Source organism: Pseudorca crassidens, chromosome 13, assembly GCF_039906515.1.
Source record: "Pseudorca crassidens isolate mPseCra1 chromosome 13, mPseCra1.hap1, whole genome shotgun sequence".
Taxonomy (NCBI): domain Eukaryota; kingdom Metazoa; phylum Chordata; class Mammalia; order Artiodactyla; family Delphinidae; genus Pseudorca; species Pseudorca crassidens.
The window spans coordinates 8,296,524-8,321,820 of NC_090308.1; the positions used below are offsets into that span (position 1 = coordinate 8,296,524).

The 25,297-nt window shown below is 46.6% G+C and overlaps 1 protein-coding gene across 4 annotated transcripts in view; it reads right to left on the reverse strand.

The window, feature by feature from the left end:
• The window catches only part of FNDC1 (fibronectin type III domain containing 1), a 113,674-nt gene that overhangs the window by 41,795 nt on the left and 46,582 nt on the right, over positions 1–25,297 (reverse strand). For all 4 annotated transcript variants that reach the window (XM_067701628.1, XM_067701629.1, XM_067701627.1 and 1 more), the window contains 5 exons: positions 10,352–10,558; positions 5,395–5,493; positions 3,769–3,886; positions 1,591–1,778; positions 770–877 (listed from right to left, as the gene is read on the reverse strand). In XM_067701628.1, the coding sequence (XP_067557729.1) occupies positions 770–877; positions 1,591–1,778; positions 3,769–3,886; positions 5,395–5,493; positions 10,352–10,558 (720 nt within the window). The remainder of the gene's footprint in view (positions 1–769; positions 878–1,590; positions 1,779–3,768; positions 3,887–5,394; positions 5,494–10,351; positions 10,559–25,297) is intronic.

The following is a 25,297-nucleotide window of genomic DNA, read 5'->3' on the forward strand; positions in this document are numbered from 1 at the left end:
ACAATAAAAAGTAGCCTTAGAGTACATTTGTATAGGTGATGTCAGGGGAACCCTCAACACCACCCTTTTAAGTGTCTCCAGATAGACTCCCAAAAGGTTCTTGAATGTTTTTACATTAAAAAGAAATTATCTGTGCTTTTATTTAATGTTCTCAACAGACCATTTTAAAATTTAACTAGTTGTGGATATTCTATGCTATTTTCATTTTTTTAAATCTACAGTATTTTTTTCTATTTTAAGGTCATATTTTCCTCAACCAGCCCCCCCACCCAAAATCAATTGTTCAAAATGCTGACAAACAGGGAAAAAGTCTATTTAACATTTTATTTTATTACTTGATTTTCAAGCCTATTAAATATTTATAGTCCCATGGGATTTCTGCTTACTCCTACCTGCCATGATCTTACTGGCACCATGAAAAGGCCCACAGCGTGAAAAACAGGGTGTCCTTTCGTTTGGTTAAAGGTTGTGACGTCACATCCATACAATTAAAAACAGCCCTCTCGATAATAGCATCAAAATCCCTGCATAGAGGCAAGATGAAAAGTCATCTTCACGATGACCTGGGTCTTACTGACAATGAAAACCCCTCATGAAACATCCTTGTCCATTGCCTCAGCACCCCTGATAGGTACGTTGCTTCCCTGTTGCTTGTGCAGTCACCAAGCCTGCGATTAGAACCAGTTTTTATCAGAGTCAATGTACACAGCTCCCTTTGGGGTATTTCACGCCCACGTGCTTCTTATACCTTAAGTAATGAGGTTCCTACCTTTCACTTTCCCCTCCGTCTCTAGCAGTGCATCCCAAGCTACCGTGACAGCCGTAGGTTTGCCATTGACTGGCCAGACGGTTAAATTTTCAGGCGCTGTGGTAGGAGCTACAAAAGGACAAGGATCCAAGGTTTAAAAGTGCCCTCATGGGTATTCTAAAAGGAAATGACATGTGGTCCCTACATACACACTTTTTATTGCAGAGCTGCTGTGTTAACTTTCATTACACACGAGAGAAAATTCTCCACTTGCTCTTGGCGTGATTTATATCAGTTTTCCCAACTCATATAGTAAGGTTAGACATACACAGGGAAATGCTTTTAGGAATTCAGAATTTCCCTCGTTGCTGAATATCGAAATATACAAAGAAGATGAAAATCCAGTTTCAACTTCTTTTGAATAAGGTTTCTAAAGACACAGTTTAAAAGAAAATAATTGTAGTCTTAAATATAGAACAAATTTCTCCCCCAAAAGCAAACATGACCTCAGCCTTAAAAAAGAAGAGTCTCTCCTCTATTCTAGAGCCATGTGTTGTCCAGGGGCATTCACACATACAGTGGGGATTTATGGAGGCCCCCCGTGGTTTTAATGTGCTCCACGTGTCAGAATAACATGCTCATGAAAAGTGAAGGATACAACATGGACCCAAGGAAACTTCTTTGTGTTCATACATAGAAACGCTTCCAAAATTTAGGGTTAATGTTACTTTGAAAAATGCCACTGCTGGCCTTTATCGCTACTGGCTTCTTAAACTGTCTTTAAATCTTCTTTTAGTGGTAATTCCCAAGTTGAAAGTCCAAAGGCCATTTTGAATACAGACCAGATTCTGGTGTTCTCTGGAAGACAGATGTACTCCATTTGCCGTCTCGTTCACCCTGTGAGATGCGGACTGCAAATTCATACATGGTGTCTGGAATCAGGTCCTCTATCAGCACTCGTCTGTTGGAGACCTGCTTGTAATCCCACCTTGCGGACTCCCCCTTTTCTCGGTAGCGCACAGTGTACTGTCTGTAAGAAAATGCAAGGCAACAGCACGCCCCTCTGACCAATTCTCTGCGCCTGAACACTGGATTCCTCGACGTTTTCCCTTCCCCACAAGTGATGACTTTTGGAGGTAAGTAGAGAAATCAAAGAGGAGAAAATTCTAAACTTTTGACTTTGTTATTGGCTCAAAGGATCTACTTAAGTTCCAGGAAGATGTGTCTAAAATAGCCCAGAGGAGATGGACCTTATTGTCCTTTCAACACCAAAATGTCTTATTGTTCAAAAGGTCAAGCAGCGATTAAAAGGAAGGGATAGAAGGGAGACTGTTTTTCTGAGGCAAGGGCCTTATTAGGGGTGTGTGTGTGTGTGTGTGTGTGTGTGTGTGTGTGTGTGTGTGTGTGTGTGTGTGTGTGTGTGTGTGTGTGTGTGTGTGTGTGTACGTTGTGTGGAAGAGGCGATATTAAGAACCAGAACCGGCCCGAAGTACCTTGGCTCTCCAGAAAAGAAAGACAAGAAGACTCATTTCATGCCAAAGCAGGCATGTTTTCTATAAGGAAAGGCACCATGTGGTTTTGAGTAGACTTATTACCATGAGATGGAACAAAAATGTGTAACAGAGCAGGAGAGAGGCGCTTATGAAAGGAACTCTGCTGTGCGATTATCAGGCAGAGAAGTACGGTGTGACCCAACATGGTCATACTGGGCAAGCCCCGATCTAAGACATCCTCAACACTTGACATTTAAGAGTTGCAAATGCCATTTACTGGACTGCTTTTCCAAGAAGTTTTCTTTGTGGCCACTTTACAGTAGAAACCATTTGATGCATTAAAAGTGTGCTGTTCATTACGATATTTAATTAGTTAGGATAAGACTTCAGTTGCAGACACAGCACACCAATTCGCAATAAAAGTTCTGCTAAGAAAACTCAAGCCCTTTTGTTTCCATCAAGATGTTGGAAATCAAAGTCCAGTGGTAATCAGGAACACTTCATGTTGGGGGAGGCCCTATGGCTTGGGAGAGAATCACTATGCATTTTCTGACGTCTTTGACAAGAAGCAGATGTCTTTTTTTACTAGCAGACAGTGACAGAAGCTCTATCTAGTACAAATAATATATCTAATATATATCTAATGTATACTACATATATAATATATATCATATATATATACACACACACACACACACACACACACACACTCAGCATTATATTCCATTCATCTTCTAAAGTATAATCACTTTTCCTGGTTGCAAATAGGTTCAAAAGTTAATACATAGTGACTAGACCAAATCTTTGGCTCTCTGTTGGCTATGTACACTACTTAGTCATTTAACACACAAAATTTTTGTGACTCTATTAATCTACCACTAGCTAGAAATGGCATTCACCAGTGGCCTTTTTAGCACAAAAATTGTTTTAACCTTATGGTTTTTCCTCCATCGCTATTGCAAATGAATGTAAAAACCAGAATAGCATAAGATCGTGGCTTAGGACAAAATACGTGCACTTTGTTACACACAGAGGAGCTGGACAGGAAGCAGTGCAGTGTCTAAAGAAGAACCACTGTGTGCAAGGCATCAGGCAAACGTCCACCACTCTACATGGGACCCTTCCTGCTGCCACTCTTCCTGGATAACAGGAAGATGGTAAGACTCTTCCCAAGGTGGACCCACGTCCCCTGTGCGTGAACAGAACATTCATGAGACAAAGCAAAACACAACTGGGGGCAAAGAAAGAAACAGAATCTAGGAAAATTCCAAACACAAGTTAAGACTTTGAACAGATGAGAGGTGAGGTCCTACTGTGTGTCTTACACAAATCTGATTTGTGGGCAAGGTGTACCACACTCGAGATTAGCTAGACTGTCATGCAACAGTCTACCCGTCAGCTACAAAAGAGGTCAGCGTTCACATACGTCCAAAAATACAATCGTTCAAATAAATACACGTCTCTTCAGGGCCGGAAAAACCATGTCTCTCATATAGAAAATAACGACAAAGAAAGAAGGAAAGGTACCTTGATGTGACAACTTTCTTCTGTTTTTCCAAAACAGGATCCACCCAGGCTACCAGCACAGATTGGGACGATATTACCCGGACATTGATGTCTTCAGGTACATCCAGTTCATCCTCTTCTGCAATGACAGTTGTGCACATGGAAAGGCTGTCCCCAACAGTAGGCTCTGCCCCGAGTCCCTCTGGTCCCCAGAGTTTATTTTTTTAATTGCTTATGCTTGAGGTAGATAAAACGAAATGAATAGAAAGTCAAGCAATTATTTGACTGGTCAATGCAGAAAACCCAAAATCCCCACTCTTCCTCTTCTTAAACACATTCTAAGCTGCCTAACCCAATCGACATAAGAACAGTAGCACAAAAAGAGGTGCTTTGCCCTTGGTCAGAGATACTCCAAATCACTCAGCGTTTTCTCAATATACACCATGAGTTTCTGGGAAATAATGCAATTTTTACAGGAGGCAAAAGTTTAGGGGAAGAAAGGGTCAATTCAGAGCATTTCCTGGGCAATCATGGCATGAAATAAAAATTCTAGCTCAACGATTGCACAAGTCATATTGAGTCCAAGGTCCTTACAATTTAGAATCTGTGATTCCAAGGCAGATTAAAAGTAATATTCAGACAGAAAAGAGAATTCAGTTTGCCAGTTTCCAATGGAATACAGTAACGTCACAAAGTTTATAGTTTTTGTTCAATCTGTAACACCGAGACTCACAAGATGTCTTCAGTTTTGCTTTTAGTCTCTTGGAATTTTTTGGGGTTTTTGTCTGTTTTGTGTTTTTCTTTTCATCTTTCAGGGATCATGTTTCAAAAGGATGTGGCTTTCACTACAAGTAGGGGAAGGTGGAAATATGGAGTCTGTTAGAAAAGTGATACAGGGACTTCTTCTAGAGCAGCAATTAAAGAATTTAAAAAGTGAAACAACATACATGTGGGATTTTTCTTATACAACGTACCATTCTAATAATTATCAGTATAAAAGTATAATATATAGATATATGCTATATTATATAATTCAAATAAATTGTGAATTCATGAAAATCATTACGCTGTAGGTTCCCTCTTTAAATTAAGGCACGTGAATCAGAAAAGGTATATTTAATTTGTTACTATATGATTGATATAAAAAATATCTGTTGAATGGATGTGGAAAAAAGTATCCCTTAGTAAGTAACCAATGATCAGGCTACCAGCAAGACACTATTACAATTTTTCTCACTCTTCTCAATGCTACTTTTAGGCAATTTTAGCTGAAATAAAGTTTGAGTGCGTCTCTTGCACGCTGCCCCTCCACACCTCCTCGTCCTTCTCTCCCTTTGTTCCCAGTCTCTCACCAAGGGCAGCTGATGCATGAGCAGACTGTGCCTGTTAAACGGAGTAAAGGCTCGGCACTCCTATCATGACAGATCCGAAGCCATTCAAATACACACAGAGATAGATTTCATCACAAGAACACTCTAGCCTCTGAGTAGAAAAGAAACACACATGCTTCCAAAATGTGACCAAGTCTGCCCTGCTGTTTCCTTTTATACTCAACAAAAGCCATGTGCATTGTCGCTCAGCCAGCATCATTCAGAAACAAACAAGCCCTAGACCATGGCTTGACCAGACGCGTCCTTGGAGACATACCTGAAATCTTCCGCTTTGTTAGGGCAGCCCTGTAGACCGGCTGACTCTGCCCCCGGGAGTTCAGGGACTGCAGTGAGACCACGTACACTGACTCGGAGGCTGTGGACCAACAAGCAAGAGATGAGGTTCTGCAGCTGGTTTTCTGGAAAGCACACCCCTGCTCGTCTGTGTTCCTCTCCTCTTACCTTCTCATCTCTCTTGGGCATTCCTACTTATTCAGGAAAACTACAGGTGAGACCAAGAACTGTAAGGAACTAAACTCAAAAAGAACACGATTTATGTCAGGAAATGTGGAAGGGATTTTTACCTATAATTCCTGGAAAATGGGTTTCTAGCTCATTAGCATCAAAGAAAGAAGAACAATGTTTAAAAAAGAAATGAACGGAATATTTACCCACACAATTCCCTAAATTTTTTTACCTCCAAATAAAGAGGAGGGAATGACTGTTTTTATTTGTCATCAAAAAGAAGGGAGAGAGACAAGAAGAGCCAGTGCACCAGGCTTGCAGCCCGGATGGGATGCTGTGCCCTTCGAACTAAAATCCTCAGAACGGGGTCTCTGAAGATTAGCTAAGGGCAAATGGAAGAGTAAATTCATCCTTTATTTCTGGATTGTTCTTTCAGTTAGTTCACCTCCACCCCACCCCCCAAATTGTGCATTGGGCCCACTAATGTCCAACTTACCCGAAACTTGAAAACTTTATTTGGAAACAAATTACAATAATGAACTAAAACTTACAACTCTCAAATGCTATGGAATCATGGAGTCTGAGACCCCAGTGAAACCTTGGCTAGCTTCCAATTTGACCTTCTTAGTTTACAAATAAGGACATAAAGCCATAAACATGGATTGATTTGCCCAAGGTCACACTCCTAAAAGGACTAATAATCTTCCCTAAATCTAGTTGCTGATGCCCAACTCCAGGTTCTAGCGACCTAGTTTCCTGTAGCAGCCTTGATCAATTCAAGAATAAAAATGAGGCAACCTGACATACTTCTAACGCACATTAACAAGGCGGCACTGAGACCCTAAAGGAAACTTCTAACACTGGTGTCCTGCCTGCAGGAATTGCAAACTTCCATATGGCAGTGGGAAAATAAACTGTCGTTTTTACAAACAGCACGCCAAGTTAAACATAAAAGGAGACTCGTGCTCAGAAACACTCACACTGAGAGCCCTGTTTATGTAAAGTAAACGTCTGAAGTCTAATCACATTTCAAGGGAAGGGGCAATACTGGACAACCTGCTCCCTCCCGTGTGTGTGTGTGTGTGTGTGTGTGTGTGTGTGTGTGTGAATACACACGCACATAGGGCAGGTGAAACTCATACTGTCACATGAATTTTTAGACTGAGGCTCTCACATCTTATTCTGTCAGAGAATTTTGAAATATATGTTTTACAAAAGGGAAGAATCAAGTTTGTAACACTTGAATTCATAGAACATCCAACTAAACTTCTCAACATTGGAGTCCTTTCAGGTCTGTTCATTTCTTGCTGCTACTGGCAAGTACACCAAATGTCAACAAAGAAAACACTCTGCCATTCAACCTCACAATCCGGGAACATGTACAAATAACTAAATGTGAAAAGCAGTGGCTTATCTTTTATCAGGAACCACCAAGAAAAGAATAATTTCCCACAATTGACTTTTTTACATATCTGCGATGCACCTCTTCAAGTTCTTGGATTTGCTGAACGCCCAGGTTCTTGATTTGCTGTGCTCTCCAAGTCAGCTTGGCCCGAGATGATCTCAAAGGAACAGTCTACACTGCAGTAAACTGTAACAATGGTTTCACACGTACTGGGTCTAGTCTCTGTGCCGCGTTAAGCATTGCACATCAATTCTTCATTTAGTGCCGACAAAGCCCCACGAGGAAGCTACTCTCATTGTCTCCTTTTCACAGATGAGGAACCAGCTCAGTGGGGTGAACTGGCCCCAGGGTCATGGCCTAAATGCAGGACTGGTCTCACACCCAGCTCTGTGTGGCTCCAAACCCCAGGCTCTTACTAATGCAGGTGAGGAAGGGGCAGGGCCCAGGGCTCACCGGGCACTGACTCCGGGCCTGAGAAAGCACCTGACAGCTGGGTATGCACCAGTCCGTCTCTTTTTCATAGAAATATAATAAAAACACAGTGATATAAAAGCACACGTCTTTCTGTGCTCCTGATTATTGAATAAAGGGTAGAAATAAAATCTCCAAAATGACTGCAGCATCACCAGCCCAGGGACCACAGGACCCCAAGCCCCAACCCTCCCTGTCAGAGCCACCGTTTTCCCTCACTTCCCAACCTCGGCGTAATGTGGCAGAAACTACTTCTGAAGGTCCGTGGAAACGTTCTGAAGGACTCCAAATGTACACCTGCTCATTCTTCGTTACTGTCCGGCTCCCACCTCACCTGGGCTGGCTACCTCCTCTCCCTCTGTATTCCCATGCCCCCAGGGACTCCTTTGACCACAGGATTCAACCCTGGTGCCCTCCCTCCCCCCGCAAAAGGCCCCGAGCTTCTTGCCTCCGGTGCCTGCTTTTCCCTCTCCAGCTGCTTTCACAACAGTGAGCACTAAGCACTCTGGGTACCGTCGGCCCTTGTGAGGGACCGCCGGGCAGCTGGTACCCAGCATGGTGCCTGACATGGAAGATGCCCAGGAGGACGTGTTTAATGAATGACTCCAAGGACCGCAGGCCCAGCACTTTTCTCCAAGTTTCCTTAACGTTTGGCCATTCCTTGCAGTACCACACTTTCAATGGCATCTCGGTCATCAATGGAATTAAAATCCTATGCGGGATAAAATAAGGAGACAGGCATCCCCTAACATAGCGGGCCACGCCGACATCCACAGGAATTCTTCACATCATTCCATCCTCCTGGCCAGGATGGAGCAAGTGTCCAGTGAGACCTCCTCCTCGAGGTGACCACTTAGATCGTTCACAATGGCAAGTCCAATGCTTTTTTTTTTTTTTTCCCCCAACGCTTTTTATTTGTTGAAAATTCCTAAGCTAGCAGGTGGTATTGGAAGCCTCAGAGTCCTGAGCTGTCAGTTCAGGCCAGGATCAGGGCCCACCACTGACCTCAGTTCCAACATTTGCTCAAGTTCAGGAAGCAAAACAAACAAACAAACAAAAATCCTTCTGCTACACTCAGGCGAGCCAGGGGTTCACTACTGAGAAAACAAAGTTAACAGAACCAGTCAGATGAAAAATTTGTTGACACCAAAGGACATTTTAATGTGTGGTGTCTATGAAAGATGCAGCACAATGAAAACTTTCCACTTACAAAATGCTCTCTCTACAGTATCAGAAATGCAAAACTAGTGACTACTTATCTGCTGATATCCTGGGTAGAATTTGGCCTGAATCACCAAAACAGAGCCACTTAACCTGCACAGTACAACCACTCAAGGCAAGGGGTAGGCCCAGGAATGAATGAATGAATGAATGAAGAGCCCCCAGATTATTCTGTGGCTCCAGGTGTGGAGCCTCTAGCTCTGGGTCTCACTGCTAATCCTGCAGCCAGGCTTCACGAAGCATGCACAGCTCGGGTTTCTCCATTCGCTCCCACGATCCCTCTTGTTTTCTTGCGGCTTTGAAGCAGACAGGTAGCTAGTCTCTTCGGGCTGGAAAAAGTCTGGAGTCTACTTTGAGGCTTCAATGCCATGCCTGGCTCACCGCTGCCTGTGCCACCACATGGAGACCCCGTAAAGCCCACAGAACGCCAGGCTGACCCTGTGCCATGAGCACCCAACAGACTTTTCCAACAGTGGGTGTGTGAGCAGAGCAGTGAAGGTAACTTCCGAGAATCTTCCAGGGAGCGAGTCCAGCCTGGCTTCCGCTCGGTGTCTCCACCAGCTCAAATCTGCCCAGGTCAGTCTCTAGCCCCTCACTGCGTAGGCTGGGAGCCAAGCCACGCCTGATGACCGCGTCGTGAAGAGACCCTCGTTCCCACTGGAGCCTTGGGAAGTCCCAATAAATCACACCCTCTTCCTTGCCTGAGCACTGATCTAATTAGAAAGTGAACAAGAATAAGCAGTGGAGGCCACAATATCTATGGCTCGTACAAACTAAGCTGGAGAACACGGGGCAGGTGTACGTTCTAACACCAAAGCCCAGAGTCAGACAGACCTTGCTGCCCCAGGAGCCCGGGCCCTCCACGACTCGGGCACAGAGGGGCAGAACAGAACGTGTACTCTGCAGCCTGGCTTCCCCCAGAGGAGGCGATAGGGAGGGGCCGAGCCACGCTTGCCCAGCGCCTCCTGCGAAACTCATCACGTAGGTAAGGGGGCATGAGGGAAGGGAGAAAAGCAGAAGTGTTGCACGAGTGTTGCAGTGTCTCCACCCCCAAGGAAGCGCCAGGCGTGAGGGATCGTTGCTGCGCCCCTGGGAGCGTGGGCCGGGTCCACTGTCCAGGCCTATCAAGGAGCAAGGCCAGCAGAGATCAGGCCTGGAACCAAGCAACCAAGCACATAACCTCTCCCGGTCCCAGCCTCCACGGCCTGTGCTCTGATGCTTCCTTCACCCGATCAGGGTTTGCAAAGAGGAAGGAGGGCGGGCTGGGTCCGCAGGCTCCATCAGCTGCCACCACATTTCATCTCGATGGGATGCGAGGTCCAGTAGCCCAGGATCTAAGATGCAGCTTAGAGAGCAAAACGATGAGAGCAGAGCCGAGATGGGAAAGCATTAGCCCCGCCCCCTCACATCCAGAAAAATGACCCAGTGCAACTGGGTCAGGAAGCCGCTGAAGGGCACTTGTTGGGCAGCCTTGTCCCACCACTAACAGAAGGTGGAAAGAATGGAGGCATGGACGGAGGATAGAACAGAGAATGAGGTTTTGAATAACTGTAATACCTGGAAAACGAACGTTACAACTGAAATACGACGTTCTGTCACGAACAGCCTTCAAAATCTTGAAATGACAGCCAACGTCATTAAAACGTCGAATGGCAATGAACATGAAACTCACCTAGCTTTTTAATTTCGTGTGTTCGCTCATCCCTCGTCAGTGGAACATAATTCATCTTCCGGCCACTTTCTCCGTAGCCCAGAAGGAAGCCCCGTGATCTGCGTGGACTCTTAGCTCCAGACAGGTGAGGCGCCTTCCACGCCACGGACAGCTGGTCGTTGGAGGAGCGGACTCGGACCCGCAAGGGCTTGTTGGGCACGTCCTTTTCTTAAAGAGCACATGACACAGAGACCATTAAACAGCAAACCCTGGAGCTCACCATCAAGGATGGAAAGCGTATCCAAAGACTGACCACCACAATTAGCAGTTGGGCTTAAAACATCCATTTTTGGTTACCAGTTCTCGTAAGAACATCCTTCCCCCAAGGGCATCAACACTCCGTGTCCACGTGCCTCCCCACACTGCACACGGAGAGATCTCAAGGACTTAAAGTGAAAACATACTGTGTGTGAGACTGCCAGCCAGAAATCTTGGATGTTTTACAATGTTCCTTTTCATCTATTTCCTCTTGCCCCCTTAAAGCCAAAACTATATATCTTCTATTAAAGCAAAAGGTCAGCGTGAAATATAGCAAACACTTTCATGCTATTTTTAACTGTCCTCCTGGAAGCTTTTCCACTATACAGTTGAAAAAAAAAATGGGCTTTTCTTGTCTTTATGGTGAATCACTAAGAACTAAATACCGCTCTCTGGTCTTGATCTTAATTTCTCTTACATGTCCAAGTCTTGCCCCTTCAGACAAACCCAGCTGCTATTCCCCATGTCTGTTGTTGCCTTCCTGCTAAATGAATCCATTTAGAGAACTCTTCTTACTAAACTGAAAATCTCAAGAACCGCTCTAGGGACTTCCCTGGTGGCTCAGTGGTTAAGACTCCGTGCTCCCAATGCAGGGGGCCCGGGTTTGACCCCTGGTCAGGGGACTATATTCCATAGGCATGCCGCAAGTGAGACTCAGCACAATCAAATTAAAAAAAAAAAAAAAAAAAAGAATCTCTCTCATTGTTAACATTCTCAAGGCAAGGCATTCCAGTGGCCAATACTTAGTGTTCAACGTTTTGTTTTTACATCAATTTAGAGCTGATAAGCTTGGGAACAAGGGCTGTGGACCATGTGACAACTACACTGCCTGGTTCTGACAGTGGGCCACATTCTAGCCCTTTCTGGGGATCCAGTTACCTAATGAGTTTCCGTATATCAACCCCGCCATCAGTTCTGACTAATTTTATTAAACTGGCAAATTCCCACCTAAGCTAACATTTCAACACTAAAACAAAATACAAAAACAAATGTCATGAGTTACTGAGTTTCAATAGCACAGTAAACAGCCATTGGAGATGGTTATTCCGAAAACCCAGACACCTGGCTCCAATGTCTTGAATCGAACCAAAAGGAATATCCTTTTGAATATTAGCTGGCGCTATCTAGTCAGTCACTGGGCACCGCCATTCCTAAAGGCTACTGAGAGAATACCGTATAACGGTTCAACAAATATTTTCCCCAGTTCACAAAGTAGAGATTACTGAGATTTTTTTTGTTTTTAATCCAATAATGTAGTCAATGAACTAACTATACAAAACTTGGTCTTGCACCCTGGTGATGTGAGTGTAACCACTTTCGCTGGGGTTATACTACAATTTCAGTGTTATTCCAAGTTCAGGGGTGGGCTCTCCATTTCAAGGTCTAGCCTCTATAAAGATTAGGGACCTCCAAGCAACCACAGAAATGACAAATATGCTTATCGCTCTAATTCAAAAGAAAATAATTTGCCCAAAGCGTTCAGTACCAACAGTCCAAGTCATTAATGCCACGGCATTGATGAACCGAATGAGTTCCTTTATTAATCCTATGAGTTGATTACTCTTATGCATTCCTAGTGGGAATCTCTTGTTACATACTCATAACAACGTGACATCCAGTGTTTCTAGAAAGGTACAGGCTGGCGAATCTTGTTAAGTGTTGTGGGTGACTGTGGACATGGATTTTCTCCATCAGCATGTGTCACTGCTGAACAGACTTTGTGTGGGGCGAGGGTAAGAATAGTTTTTTAAACATAAATAGGGAAAATATCTTGTAAAAACCATTTGTGGAAAGCAAAATCTGGAAAAGGAGGAGCATGTTTAGTCTCAATGAAGCTTTGGTTTGGTTTTTGAAGTTAGCACATTTTTGGAGGGCATTCCTCAGAACAAAATACACAACCGAGTTTAACTTTTCAGGGATGGAGTTTGTGTCATTTTCAGATTTATGCAAAGTTATGAAATAAACTTGACATGAGCCATAAGCAGGGGGCTAGAGGTTGAGAGAAGAAATTTTAAAGGAAGCAAAAAACCTTGCTTCATTCTCTTTACATCTTCTAAGTCATGTTTTACTCCGTGCGCCCCCAATACAAACTATCACCACCCACAAAACTGAAGCCCCTCTCACGAGTGATGCCACGGCCCCTCCGAGGTGAACCCCTCGCGGCTGGTGTTTGGTTCCAGAGTGTCCAGCTTTGGGCAGGGGTCAGGGCTATGTTTTTTAAAAAGTCTATAAGGTGAAAACGATCTCTGCCAACAACATACGATGCTTACTTTACTTTTAAGAAAAGCTCATACCTCCTCGAGGGAACCTCAGTGACGCGGGGGTGAGAAATGACTCCTGTTCAGGCTGCCACAGGCCATTGGCTCTGCTCGCTTTCCCAGTGGGACTGGCAGCTTCCCCCCAACCCACCTGGCTACCACAGCCTATCTCCCCAGCGGCAGCAGTAAACGTGGTGGGTGTCCACGCTGCTGTCACCGACTTGACCGGCCTCAGGGCTGCCCTCCACAGCTCCTGTGCTAAAGCCCCGTGGGACACAACCACGCTCCCGTCCTTTGCGTTAGGCAGCACATCAGCGTGGGACTTCCGGGATGATCTCCAGCAAAATGGGCAAAGCTACCGAAAACACACGCATGGGTCTCGCAGGAGTCAGCTGAAAAATAAATTACTGACCAGAGATGGCATTCCCCGCTCTGCGGCTCTGCCCCTGTCCTGGGACCCTTCCAGCCTCCCATTTTACGGTGGAACCAGCATCCTTGGAGAGCGCACTTTTACGGGGGGACCTTGGGGAGTGTTGTAGGGCTGGGCTCCAGGACAAACAGCCCCTGACACTCAATAGCAAAATTCTGAACAAACAGTAATAAGGAAAAAGACCACTGGAATGCCCCCAAATGACAGGGTCCCTGAGGAGGAGAAAGGCGTGTTTCCAGGAACAAGGAGCTTGGTCCCAGACGGCACAGGTTTTTGCCTGAGGCCCTGACCCATGCCAGGCCCACTGAACGTCGGCCATGCCACCCCCTCGGACTGTGCAGGCTTTCCCCCAGGCTCCGGCCTGCTGTCTAACCCTCCACTCCAGGGTTCGAGGACGAGGCGAGGCCTGCCGAGCAAGCTCTGGGAACAGGGCTGAGGCTACAGTACAACCAGCCACACTGACTATCCGCTACACAACCTCCCAGTTTGTCACGAGCTCTTGCGTGGCTCACTTTAATTGTCCTTCCAACATTTCCCAGGTGAGTAGGATCGATGTCATAATCCCCACAAGAAAACTGAGGTTCGAGAGGTGAAGTAACAGACCCAAGGCCACACGGCTAAGTGCCAAGCAGTGACCTGAATTCAGCCACTGAGGCCAAGTTCCCTTCTTGTCCACCTACGCCCCCTCCATTCATGCTCTCCCCTTACCCACGAGCCATCCCACCAAACACCCAACCTCTTCTGCTAATGAATGTGGGACAAGGGTTCTGAGCTGGACAGGCCCCTTCTGAGTGAGAGCATAATGCCTTGCACAGTAGGCATTACACGTGCGTGTATGCGTTTTTTTTTGATGGATCAGACAGTAGACTCAGCAGGTAGCTAAGGAACCAGACAAGGCCCCTCCCCCAAGACTGTCCCAGACAACTGCCCCCAGACTGCGCAGAGGCCGCTGACTCTGGAAACCAGAGTGAGGTGACAATGTCATCCCTCAACACACAGCCCTCCATCCTTCAAATCTCTGAGTTTAGAAAAGCCAACCACAATTTTTTTCAAGTACTTTCAAATTTTCCTTCCTTTAAAATTCTGGTGATACATACTTTCAACAGCTTTTATAGATCTTTTATAGATCATCTGGGAGTCCTCTTTTAAGCTGATGCGCACATGAAGAAAAACTATTCATATGGTTCAAATTCACTTGCAAGGAGATTATCTGTTTTCTCTAAACCGTATGTGATAGCCTCACAGAAGTCTTCTGAAATTTTTCTAATAAATCCCTGTAAATCTTTTATCTTGAAAACAGGAAGTCACAATTGCCAAGAGTAGTCAAGTTCACATCCACTAGTGCCGAGTGTATTTTAAACTTGGCAGGACAGACTCCGTCCATCACTCTGGGTACCACATAACCAGGTAGATCCTGGAACCACAGAACGGGTCGATCACAGAAGACCTACAGTGATTACACACCGTCCACTAGGCAGGTCAGCTGGGTGAAACAATTGCCATGTAGATTATGATAAGTATCCAAAAGCCAGGCACAATTAGGACGTCTCTCCCAGGACTTCCACGGTGGCGCAGTGGTTAAGAATCCGCCTGCCAATGCAGGGGACACAGGTTCTAGCCCTGGTCCGGGAAGATCCCACATGCCGCGGAGCAACTAAGCCCATGCGCCACACCTACTGAGCCTGTGCTCTACAGCCCGCGAGCCGCAACTACTGAGTCCACACGCCACAACTTCTGAGGCCTGTGCACCTAGAGCCCATGCTCCGCAACAAGAGAAGCCACAGTAATGAGAAGCCCGCGCACCGCAACGAAGAGTAGCCCCCGCTCACCACAACCAGAGAAAGGCCGCGCGCAGCAACGAAGACCCAACACAGCCATAAATAAATGTATGTATAAAAATAAATAAATAGAAGAATGTCTCTCCCGATTTGTATCGCCAGCTATGCAAACTGGCAAGAATTCTGAAATTGGAGGGAATTAAAATCTGTTTTATCACAAAGAAAAAAATCCAAAATTCAACATGACGCTTTGCCCGTTTACAATTCAAGCCTTCGTTAAACGTGTCGTTTCTCAATTGGGCTTCCACAGGCTCAGAAGTAGGGGTCTGAATCTGAGTGTACCTCTCACTGCCTGTGTGATTTTGAGAATCCTCCCCGAACCTCAATTTCCCCCTCTGTAAACTAGTGTCCAGCACACTGGGTTTTGTAATCGAGTCCACGTAAAGCATTTCACATCGTACTGGCATCTATCAAGCACACAGTGCCTGTTGTGTTTGTGGTCGCGATAAAAATGAAATCGCCCATTTATCAGATTCAGTGGATGGGTGGGTGGCTCCTTCCGGAAAGTGAGCTGTGGGTGTATCACAAAGCCTTTCGTGATGGCTGACACACAGTGGGCACTAAAAAAATGGGTTCCAAAGAACCAGACGTGAGCAAAAGAGACGGACTTACTGCCAAAGCCTCTAAAATATGAGGCTGTCTCCATCCAGGTGACTTTTTTGCACCATAAATAGAAAGCACTGTTCATTGCCCTCATCAGCATCTCAGTTACCAATCACTCTGAGCAGATGCCTCCTCTTCGTTGGCATAAAAGTACACGGCCACCGCTGTCTGGGACCGCTTTCCCCAGCCTGGTCTCAGCTAGCAGGACATTCTCGTTTTCCAGGAGAATGTGAGGGATCACTCAGTCTAGAGCTTCGCAGAGTAAGTGGTCTGTCCCACTTACGGACCAACCTGACTCCCACTGTGCTGACCTCCAAGCTTTGAGAAGATGGCCCTTATCCTCATGCCGGGGTGCCCACTGGCCTTCCACTTGCCCAGCCTCTGCCCCAGGCAGCCTCCCCGGCCCCCCCAAGCAGCAGACCTCAAGGCCACCAGAGACACTGGTCGGAGGGTGGGCAGGATTCCGGCCGCGAGGCGCCGTCCTCAGGCGGCATTGTGCATCGGAACACCTGAGGGCTTGTGAAAACACCCCCCCACGTCTATCTGTCTGGGTGAGATTCCAGAGCTTGTATGTGCTTTTGATGAATAAGCATGATTAGGAAGTGGAGAGGGGGCAGGAGAGGGGGAGGGAAGATGCGTTAGAGGGGGTGACATGAGCTGTCTCAGCCGGAGGAGAGAGACACGTGCTTTGCTGCCCTCAATGTGAGTCTGGGTCCCCTGCCCCCCCCGACACGGGGGCGGGTCAGCAACACCTCACAGCCTCTGTCTGCCAAGGGCTCCTTCTTCCTGGCTGAATTCTGACATAATCCTCCTGCAACACCTCTGATGAGTCCCAAAGCTCTGCAGGACCTCAGTACATTGAACGACGTACCGACTTGTTGTCTACTCGGACAGGCCCAGCTGTTTAACAAGGAGAAAGGAAACCTCGTGGCTTCATTTTGGAATAGCGTCTGTCAGAGCATCACCAACCTTCCTAATCTATCGGATCCCTACGACGTAAGTCATTTGACAAGCACCCTCACAATAACCCAATAAACACCCCACTGACAGACAATAAAAGCGAGGTTCAGGAAGATTAAGGGAGAATCTTGAAGCCGGGCAGCAAGAGGCACTAAGCTGGCATCGGAGCCCAGGTCTGTCGGAGTTGTTGCCCTGGTTCCCTGCACTGTTATTCCGAAACTCACGGTGGCTGCAGGGCTGGCGTCGCCAGCAGCACGCTGTGGCATAAGCGTGGCGCCCGTCCGGGACGAGGGCCCCCTTGGTGCTTCTCAGACACCTCTGGTGAAGGACGGGTCTGCAGAGGCAGGCATCACCACCTAAGACTTTCATGCCGTGGGTACCCCTGCTTCAGAAGATGCCAGCCAAGCTCCTTCCCAAGGGCCTGGCTGCTCTTCAGGGAAGTTGGGTCCATCTGTTCCGTCAGGATCCACTCATCACACTAGTCCCCTTACATTCATCCGTGTTTCCGTCTCCGAGGAGCGACCATCTGACGAAAAGCCAAGTACTTGGTCAGCTACCCCAGTGGCCTGGCTGCCTGACTCATCCCGGGAGGCACTGTGGACACCAAGGGGAGAATGCGTGTGACAGGCACGCATCTCAGCGTCCTTCAGAGACACCAGAGCAGCACCCCTAAACCATCGTCTGGAGTCAGTCCATCGCTGCTGCTTTTTGAGGGGTTGGGAGAAGAGAGAAGGTCTTGAAAGAAAAAAAAAAAACCAAAAAACCTTGATCTCCCCCGAGCTGATCAATGTCAATTACGAATCATGTTAAGGATTGGGGAAGCCTTTTATAAAGCATTTAAAACTAACTTTCAATACAGACAAACCCAAGTGCCCTCGGTTTAAGATTTCTGCCGCCCCCCGTCCAGGTTTCACAGAGACTCCTCTTTCCTGCTTCCTAGGACCACGCGGGGACAGCCAGGCTGTCCCCAGATGAGGAAGCCACAGGGAATCCTCCTCAACATCGGGTATAGAAAGGGACGGTGCAGTTAGAGGCCAACCCCACAGGCCAGTGGGGTCCACAAAATCCAGCAGGACTGTCTCAGAAACAAAGCAAATGCTTCAGCCAACCCGGGACCGCTCCACTCCAACCATGTTGTTTTGTTCGGCTGTTTGTTTCACAAAAGTGCTGGCTCACTTTACCACTGAACAGAGCTCCTCAGATGCTTCACCAAGGTTTATGTAACAGCAGAGAAAATGAGCTCAACCCCCAGAAGCCTGGAGCGTGGCAATTCAGCCCCAATCTCGGTTTTATCCCAAAATTGCATTTGAATTTTATAGACTACTCTATAATATTTTGGTGTCTGTTTTAAAGTCAAAAATAACATTTTAAATAACCGGCCATCAAGAAACCACTAGCCGTCGGATCTGCGTCGTTTACCTCATGCCTTCCTGGACTCCTGGCAGTGCCACGTTCTCCCGAGTTCTGAGAACCCAGTATGAGAAGCCCCAAGAATGACCAGTACGTCAGCAGCTTCAGGATGTCATCCAAAAATGCCAATCAGTGGCTGACTCTGACCCCAGTGGTGCTATGAATATCAGTGAAAATTACACCATCAATGTCACCGCACAGGACTGAGGCTGCAAAGGCCAGGTCGCCCCACGATGGCAGCCAGCAGGACATTAACGACACAGGCAAACTCTGCACAAGTTGGCGACGAAGCCGTGCTCTACGACCAGAACAAGAAATCGGCAGTCCTATAACTGTTTGCATGGACACATCCCTCAGTCTTACAGATCATAAGCCCTTTGAGGGGCGTCTCTCCCTACGTTAAACCAATAATTTTTCTCCACCACCACGAAGGCAGAGCTAAGGTCTCTGTGTCCTACTCAGGGCAGTGGCTCAACTACAAGCCTGGAACAGTGACACAGTTGCCGACGTGCTCAGCCACCTGCCTGGGCCCAGCTCACTCACTCCCCATCCCTGGCCCAGCCTCACCTGACTCAGGGTGGAAGGAAGGACGGGGACCTCCTGCAGGTGACCCGCTGCAAAGCTTCCTCCACGAGGGATGTGAAAACACATCATTAGAAGCATCTGCTGGGCCCATCTGGTGGTGCTTCAGTTCTCAGCCACACTTCCTGAGGACTCAAGAGGGCCACAGAAAGCAAAGGAGGCAATCATCCTCTCCTGAGCTCCTTAACGGCTGAAATGTGGACATCTAGCATTTCCTCACCTCACAGAGGACACAGAGCCTGCTGGTCAATGTAAGCTAAGAGGAAGGGGTGTTAAAAATTCTAAGAAAAATTATTCAAAGCTTTTTTCTGGTTTGGTTTGTTTTAGTCTAAAGCTCTTCTGCATTTGTTTCATTTGGGAGTAGGATACTCAGCAATGCAGTTGTTTCCTGGGTGTGAAAGACCTTTTTCCTATTCATTATTTCAATTTTTAGCACTCTCCAACATGCAAATGAAAGATCCCGTTACAATATATGAATAGGTTGACAACTGAGATAAGAAAGTGCTTTCCTTCAGGACTGACAGCTTCCTTTGCAGGGAGCCTGTATGAGAAGCTGCAACCCTCTTCAGTGATGTCACTGCCCCTCCCACCCTCTTTTTCACTCAGACGTCGAAAGAAAAGCCGGTGACAGATACGCAGTCAGAAAGTGGCATCCAGCCCCCAAGACGCTGGCCTTATCGGGCCGGTAGGTTTATTAACTACTGCAGGTTCCTCTAAGACTTGATGGCAAGGACGGCCGACATTCCATTCAAGGCCACACACGTGGGGACAGTGGGGACAGTTCATCTCCCCAGCAGTCCACAGCCCCTGCCCCACCCACTCGAAGCAGCCACTCACGAGCCTCTGAAATACGCGCCCGTCCATGGGGGGAAGGGCCTCGCTCACAGTCGCTCGTTTCCTAACAGTTCACTGAAGGGAAAATCTGTGCACAGATATTGACACTCATCAGTGTAGACATGGAGATGAAACACCGCAAAATGTGGGTTTCAGCCCTGCTGTCCTGGAAGGCTGCTCACCACTGCTGCCTCTTCCGGGCAGCTGGCCGGCGCTGAGTCCTTCCCATGGCATTCTTGTTTGGGCTGAGACTCCCGAGTTCCCACCCAAGAACGTCTGGCTAAATGACGTTCAACAGCTCTGCACACAAGCCTCTACTGCCTACTTTTTATGATTAAAGAACAACCTCTAAGGCTGGTGAAGTCTAACCATTCTGATGTGAGAGGCGGCTTTGAAACAGGCCCTCACATAGAGGCCTGAGCCCCAGGATGAACGTGGAGAGAGGTAACCCCGCAGCAGGTGGATCTGACTGTGTCTTCACAGAGCAGCCAGCCCTGAGGAACTCCAATCTCCAAATGCATTCAACGCCATCCTTCCCCCAGGCCCCGCCAAGAAACGGGGGGGGGGGGGGGGGGGGGCAAAGAACTAGGATCTCTGACTAATGACAGCACCGCAAAGTGACGGCAAAGTGGCCTGCCCGGGGCCAGCCCCAGAGCCAGCAGCTAAACGGGACGGGGGTGCCCGACCTCCTGACACACTGCACGTCCTCCAGAGCACAGGTGTGGAGAAGACGCCGCCTCCAAATTCACTTCACTCGACAAACATGTCCTGAGCACATACTGTGCGCTTGGCCCAGGCTCTGGAGATACAAAGATGAGTAAATCATTTTGCCCTGCCCCAGAAGAGCTCACCACCCAGACCAGGAACCACAAACCAGGTCTGCCCTGTGCATTGCACACTTAAAAAAACACTAATAATTGCATGAGAGAGCTACTGAAAATATAATGTCACAGACAGTATTAATTCCCTGTGGGCCAAAGAATTGTTAAATTGAAACCAGTGCGTGCAAAGAGGACAGTCTTTGATTCATAATTAAAAAGTTTGAACTGGGCTACACTTAAAGCTCAAGTCCAACGCTCAGCAGCCCCGGGATCTGGCTCCAGGATTATCTGACGACTGCCCAGGGCGGCAGTGCTGTCTGTGGTTCGCCTATTGCTGCACCACCCAGGCTACTCTCTCCCAGAGTCATACACACACACATCAGTTTAAGTGAGTTACCACGACCGTCTCCTTGGCTCACTTGGCAGAACGCCTGCCATTTGCAGCCAGAGAAGGGGAGGGCGCCACTTCCAGCGTATCACTGGAGACAGTTCTTTATCCTGGGCACCCTTGTGCATTCAGTCACCACCCCAACACCCAGAAACTATAATTCAGTGTTTCTTCCTTGGCTAATACGCTTCCTGGATTTGCTGACCTAAGACACTCCAAGTAGGGTGGAGACTAAGGGAAACAGCCATTTCTCAGGAATGCTTCCCAACTGCTTGCAGAGCTTAGGATCACTCATTCAAAGTGCCTTAGTGTCATTAATTCATGACATTTCAAAGCTGAAAGGAACCCTAGAACCTTAGAAGGAAGCTTAGAACCTGAGAAGCTTCTTAGAACAGAGCCTGGAGCCTTCCTGGGGAGCCCCATCATTGTATGTCTGAGGGGCTCAGAAGGTCAGCTCTCACTGTTGGCTGAGCCTGAGTCTGGGCTGCAACAGTGCAGTGGAGACGATTACGGTTTGATGGGTTAATTATGCTCTAAGTTAAGAGATTAGGGAAGGAGCCCATCTCAAGACAATGGGTTAGAATTTTCAAATTCCACATCAGTCACATCTATATAAACAAACTAGCAAGAAAATGCACCTGGAGATGGGTGCTCATTTTGATGAACTACTGATAGAAAAGACCAAAACGCATGCTCGGGGCATGCCCTCCTGATATGTCCACAGACATTTCCTATGAAAGGAGTGCCAGGGAAGAAAGGGAAGAGGCCAAGCTTTGGTTTTCGGGGTTTCATAGTTTCACTGTTTCAGCGTCAAATAATTTGACACCTGTTCCAATCAGCTTTTGAGCCAGCTCCTATGGGGGAGGGGAGGCTCCAAAGTTGAATCCGACCCCAGAACAGCCCTCGGGTCTAACCACGCTTGCAAAGAAGCTTTCCGTGTCTCAAGTCAGCCTGAAAGAGAACAGCAAACTTTCCTCAGAGCCAGGAGGAGGGAAGGGAGCCGTGAAGGCTTAGAAGTCAAGAGGGGGAAGACAAGAGATGTCACCCTGATGACCTTTACTTCCCAGGGAGGCAGGAAACAAGGTTACTTGCTAGAAGTGATAGGAAGGCAGGTGGGGTAAGGAGCCTGAAGAAAGTGGCCAAATTTTGGACTAGCCACTGTGAGAGAAAGAAAGGAAACTGAGTAAGGACAAATCATTGCCGAGCAGAGCCGAGGGCCCAGATGAAGTTAGAAAACCAGCTATAAGAAGTTGTCACAATGCATACCAGCTTAGCTCTTTATTTCTCCCACAAGGCTCAGCAGTTAGCACGCAGGAGGGAAAACCAGAGAGCTGGGGGGAGGGGGTGTCTGGCATATGGCCATGCTGACACGAGTGCGGCTGAAATGCTGGGGACCCAGATAAACTAAGCAAGAAAGGAGCCAGGAGACGGCTTCTGGACTCTGGAAAGGGGAAGGGTCTACAGACCCAAAGCCTGATTGGATCTGAAACAAGCTTCTGACATGAGGGCACTGAAGAAGTGAGATGATGGGGAATTTCATGACTCTAGATTGTGGAGGGGAGCAACTTCATCTTCAGTGACAGGAGTGAGACTATCAAAGGGACCATTGTCACGGAGGTGGATGCAGTCCAGGACATAGGTGTGGCAAGGCGCACAATAAGCTAAGTGCCCTCAAGCTATCTGGATTCAGGGAGCAACCTGGGGATCAGGGGGTGACTGTGATGAGCAAAGTAATGGCTGGACCACAGGTATCATGCCAGTGTTGGTTGGAAATGGCCTAAGAGAATTGTGAACTCTGTGCTGAACTTGACTCTGAGCTATAATTTAACTGTAAAAAAAAAAAAAAAAGGTAAGCTTCATGAACTAAGTATAATGTAAAGAAAATATGAGGCATCAATATGACTTCTATTTTATGTCTAGTTTGGGCACCATAGCTTAAGGAAAGCACAAAGGACTAGGTTGTTAGAAAACCATAACATTATTAAAAATACATGTGATCCTACTGAGAGCTAAAATTTCCCAGCTGAAGAGCTAGTGAGAGCAGATGAATTGTCCTCTGAGGCCCCGGGCTGGCTGGAAGCAGAGGTGGACCGTGGTCCTCATCCTGGACCGTGGTCCTCATTCTGACTCCCAGTGCCTGGTTCTGCACAGAGCAGATTACCCAGATCCCGTCACAGGAAAAAAGCTAAAACAACTTCAGAAAAGTCTGCAGGAAAACTAAATAATAGGATTCCAATAAGTGAAGGGACTTGCAGCATCTCTTCCCTGGGACAAAGCAAAGGCAGGTGGGTTTACAACTCAACAGGAGAGGTTTCACATTTACATACTAAGAACACTTTCTAACAAAAAGATATGCGATGAGCTACCCGAAGAGGAAGTCTAAACTTCTGCCCTAGAGTTGCAGTTTTGCTTGGTCCTATCATTTTCTGAGTCCTGAGAGTGTCCACATTTGCTTGAGTGACCATCTGAGAACCACTCAGGTCCAGCCCACCTCCAGGACTCCCTGCACGCTTTTCCTCCCCTCTTGTGGCTTCTCAGACAGTCCTCATAGGCTCTCAGCCATCTTACTGGCACCCCCCAGGCTCCGCCACCCTGCTTGTCCTATTTCACAGCGCTGCTGGTTTTTCAAAGAATTTATGATTATGCTACGGGCTAAATTTTGTGTCTCCCCACCCCCCAAATTTTTATGTTTAAGACCTAAACCCTAGTTACCTCAGAATGTGACTGTGTTTGGAGACTGGGCCTATTAAGAAGTGATCAAGTTAAAATGAGGTTATTACTCAGGTGGCCCTGATCCCATCTGACTGGTGTCCTTAGAAGGAGCAAAAATTTGGACAAAGATACCCAGGATGCATGCCCACAGAGGGAAGATAAGCCAAAGAGAGACAAATCCGCTGACATGTGAGGAGAAATCAAATCTGCTGACACCTTGATCTTGGACTTCCAGACTCTAGAACTGTGAGAAGATAAACATCTATTGTTTAAGGTAACCAGTCAGCGATATTTTGTTATGGCATCCCTACCAAACTCATACAGGTTGTATGCGTTACTTTTTGCTTATAGGTTTACTGTCTTTCTTTCCCACTAGAACGCAGTCTTCGTTAAGGCCATTAAGGCCCTTGTCTATCTTATTCACTGTGGCGTCTTTTGCACCCAGAACTCTGCCTGGAAAGCCGCAGGCCCTGAATGAATGAATTAAATAATTAAAGTCCTGTTTTTAAGTAAAGACCATGAGGTGAAGATAGATTCCAGCCAGCAAAGGAGGCCTTCTGAAATCTGAACTGAAACCACTGTTTCCAGCAGAATAAAAGAACGGATTTTCCTCTGGTTTCAAATAAACACCGGAAGAACGTGAGGTATTACTGATCAAAGCACTAGAGCCAACCCCTGGGGCCTCACACCAGGTGCAGATGCTAATGTCTGCGTTTCTAGGACAAATCCCTTCCTTTGCATGAAGATACCTGGAATTCAGAATAGTACTTCTTTTGTTTAACAGGATTATCATATATTAACAATTTCCTCAGAAAAATAGCATAGCATATTTCCCAGGCCATATTAAAAAAGGTACAGATGCATGTTGATCCCTTATTGATAATTTCCCATAAATTATTTTTTTTTTCATTAACAATGAAATGTAATTCTTTTCTGGAGCACTGTAACCAAGTCTATGCATTCTATATATGCATTTTTTTTAAGTTCTGCTTTGTATCATATACTGCAAAAGGTTTTGGCTAGCAATTTCTTCCAGCATCTTTATTAACATAATGTATGGCAAATACAGTGTTATGTATTATAGCAGAGCGTTCTTTGGCAACTAGGGCCTACAGAGGCTCCTGCAGAGACAGGTTAAAGGATCTCACAGTCCATAAAACCAAGAGTGAGCTGGAGCATGATTGTCTGTGGTTCCCAGTTCCCAGGGTTTCTGTCACATGTGCTTACTCAGAAAGGACACACACACCCACTCTCACACACACGCCTGTTTCTATTAAAGAAGGCATAAGAAATTAACTACTTAAGAAAAAGTAAGGAAATTACTTGTTCTAAAACTGCCATTCAGAAAACTCTATCAGGAAGATGATAAAAATAAAATGGTTATTTAAAATACAAAGTATAAAATTCAAATACAAGGCACAGTACCTCTGTCAGTAAAAGGTTTATGTGTGCCTGTGAATGTTTACACGTGTATCTTTAGGGGAAGACAACCTCTGAAATAAACATCCTTTCCTATTTTGCACATTTTCTAGGTGTACTACTACCTTCTTGACTCTTGTACTGTCAATGTCTTCCAAGGTTTGATCCTTGGCTTCTACTCTTGTCTCTCCTAATTCTCACCCACTCATCACTCTCCCTGCTTTAGTTCTCCCTCTACAGCTTGACTCCTAAACCCATACCTACCTCTTGCTTCTCTCTTCCAATTTTCAGGCCCTCATCTCCAATCACCTATAAGACATCGCCACTACATCCCCTCACATCCAACGTATTTAAACAAGAACATATCACCTTTCCTAGAAATCCAGTTTCCTTT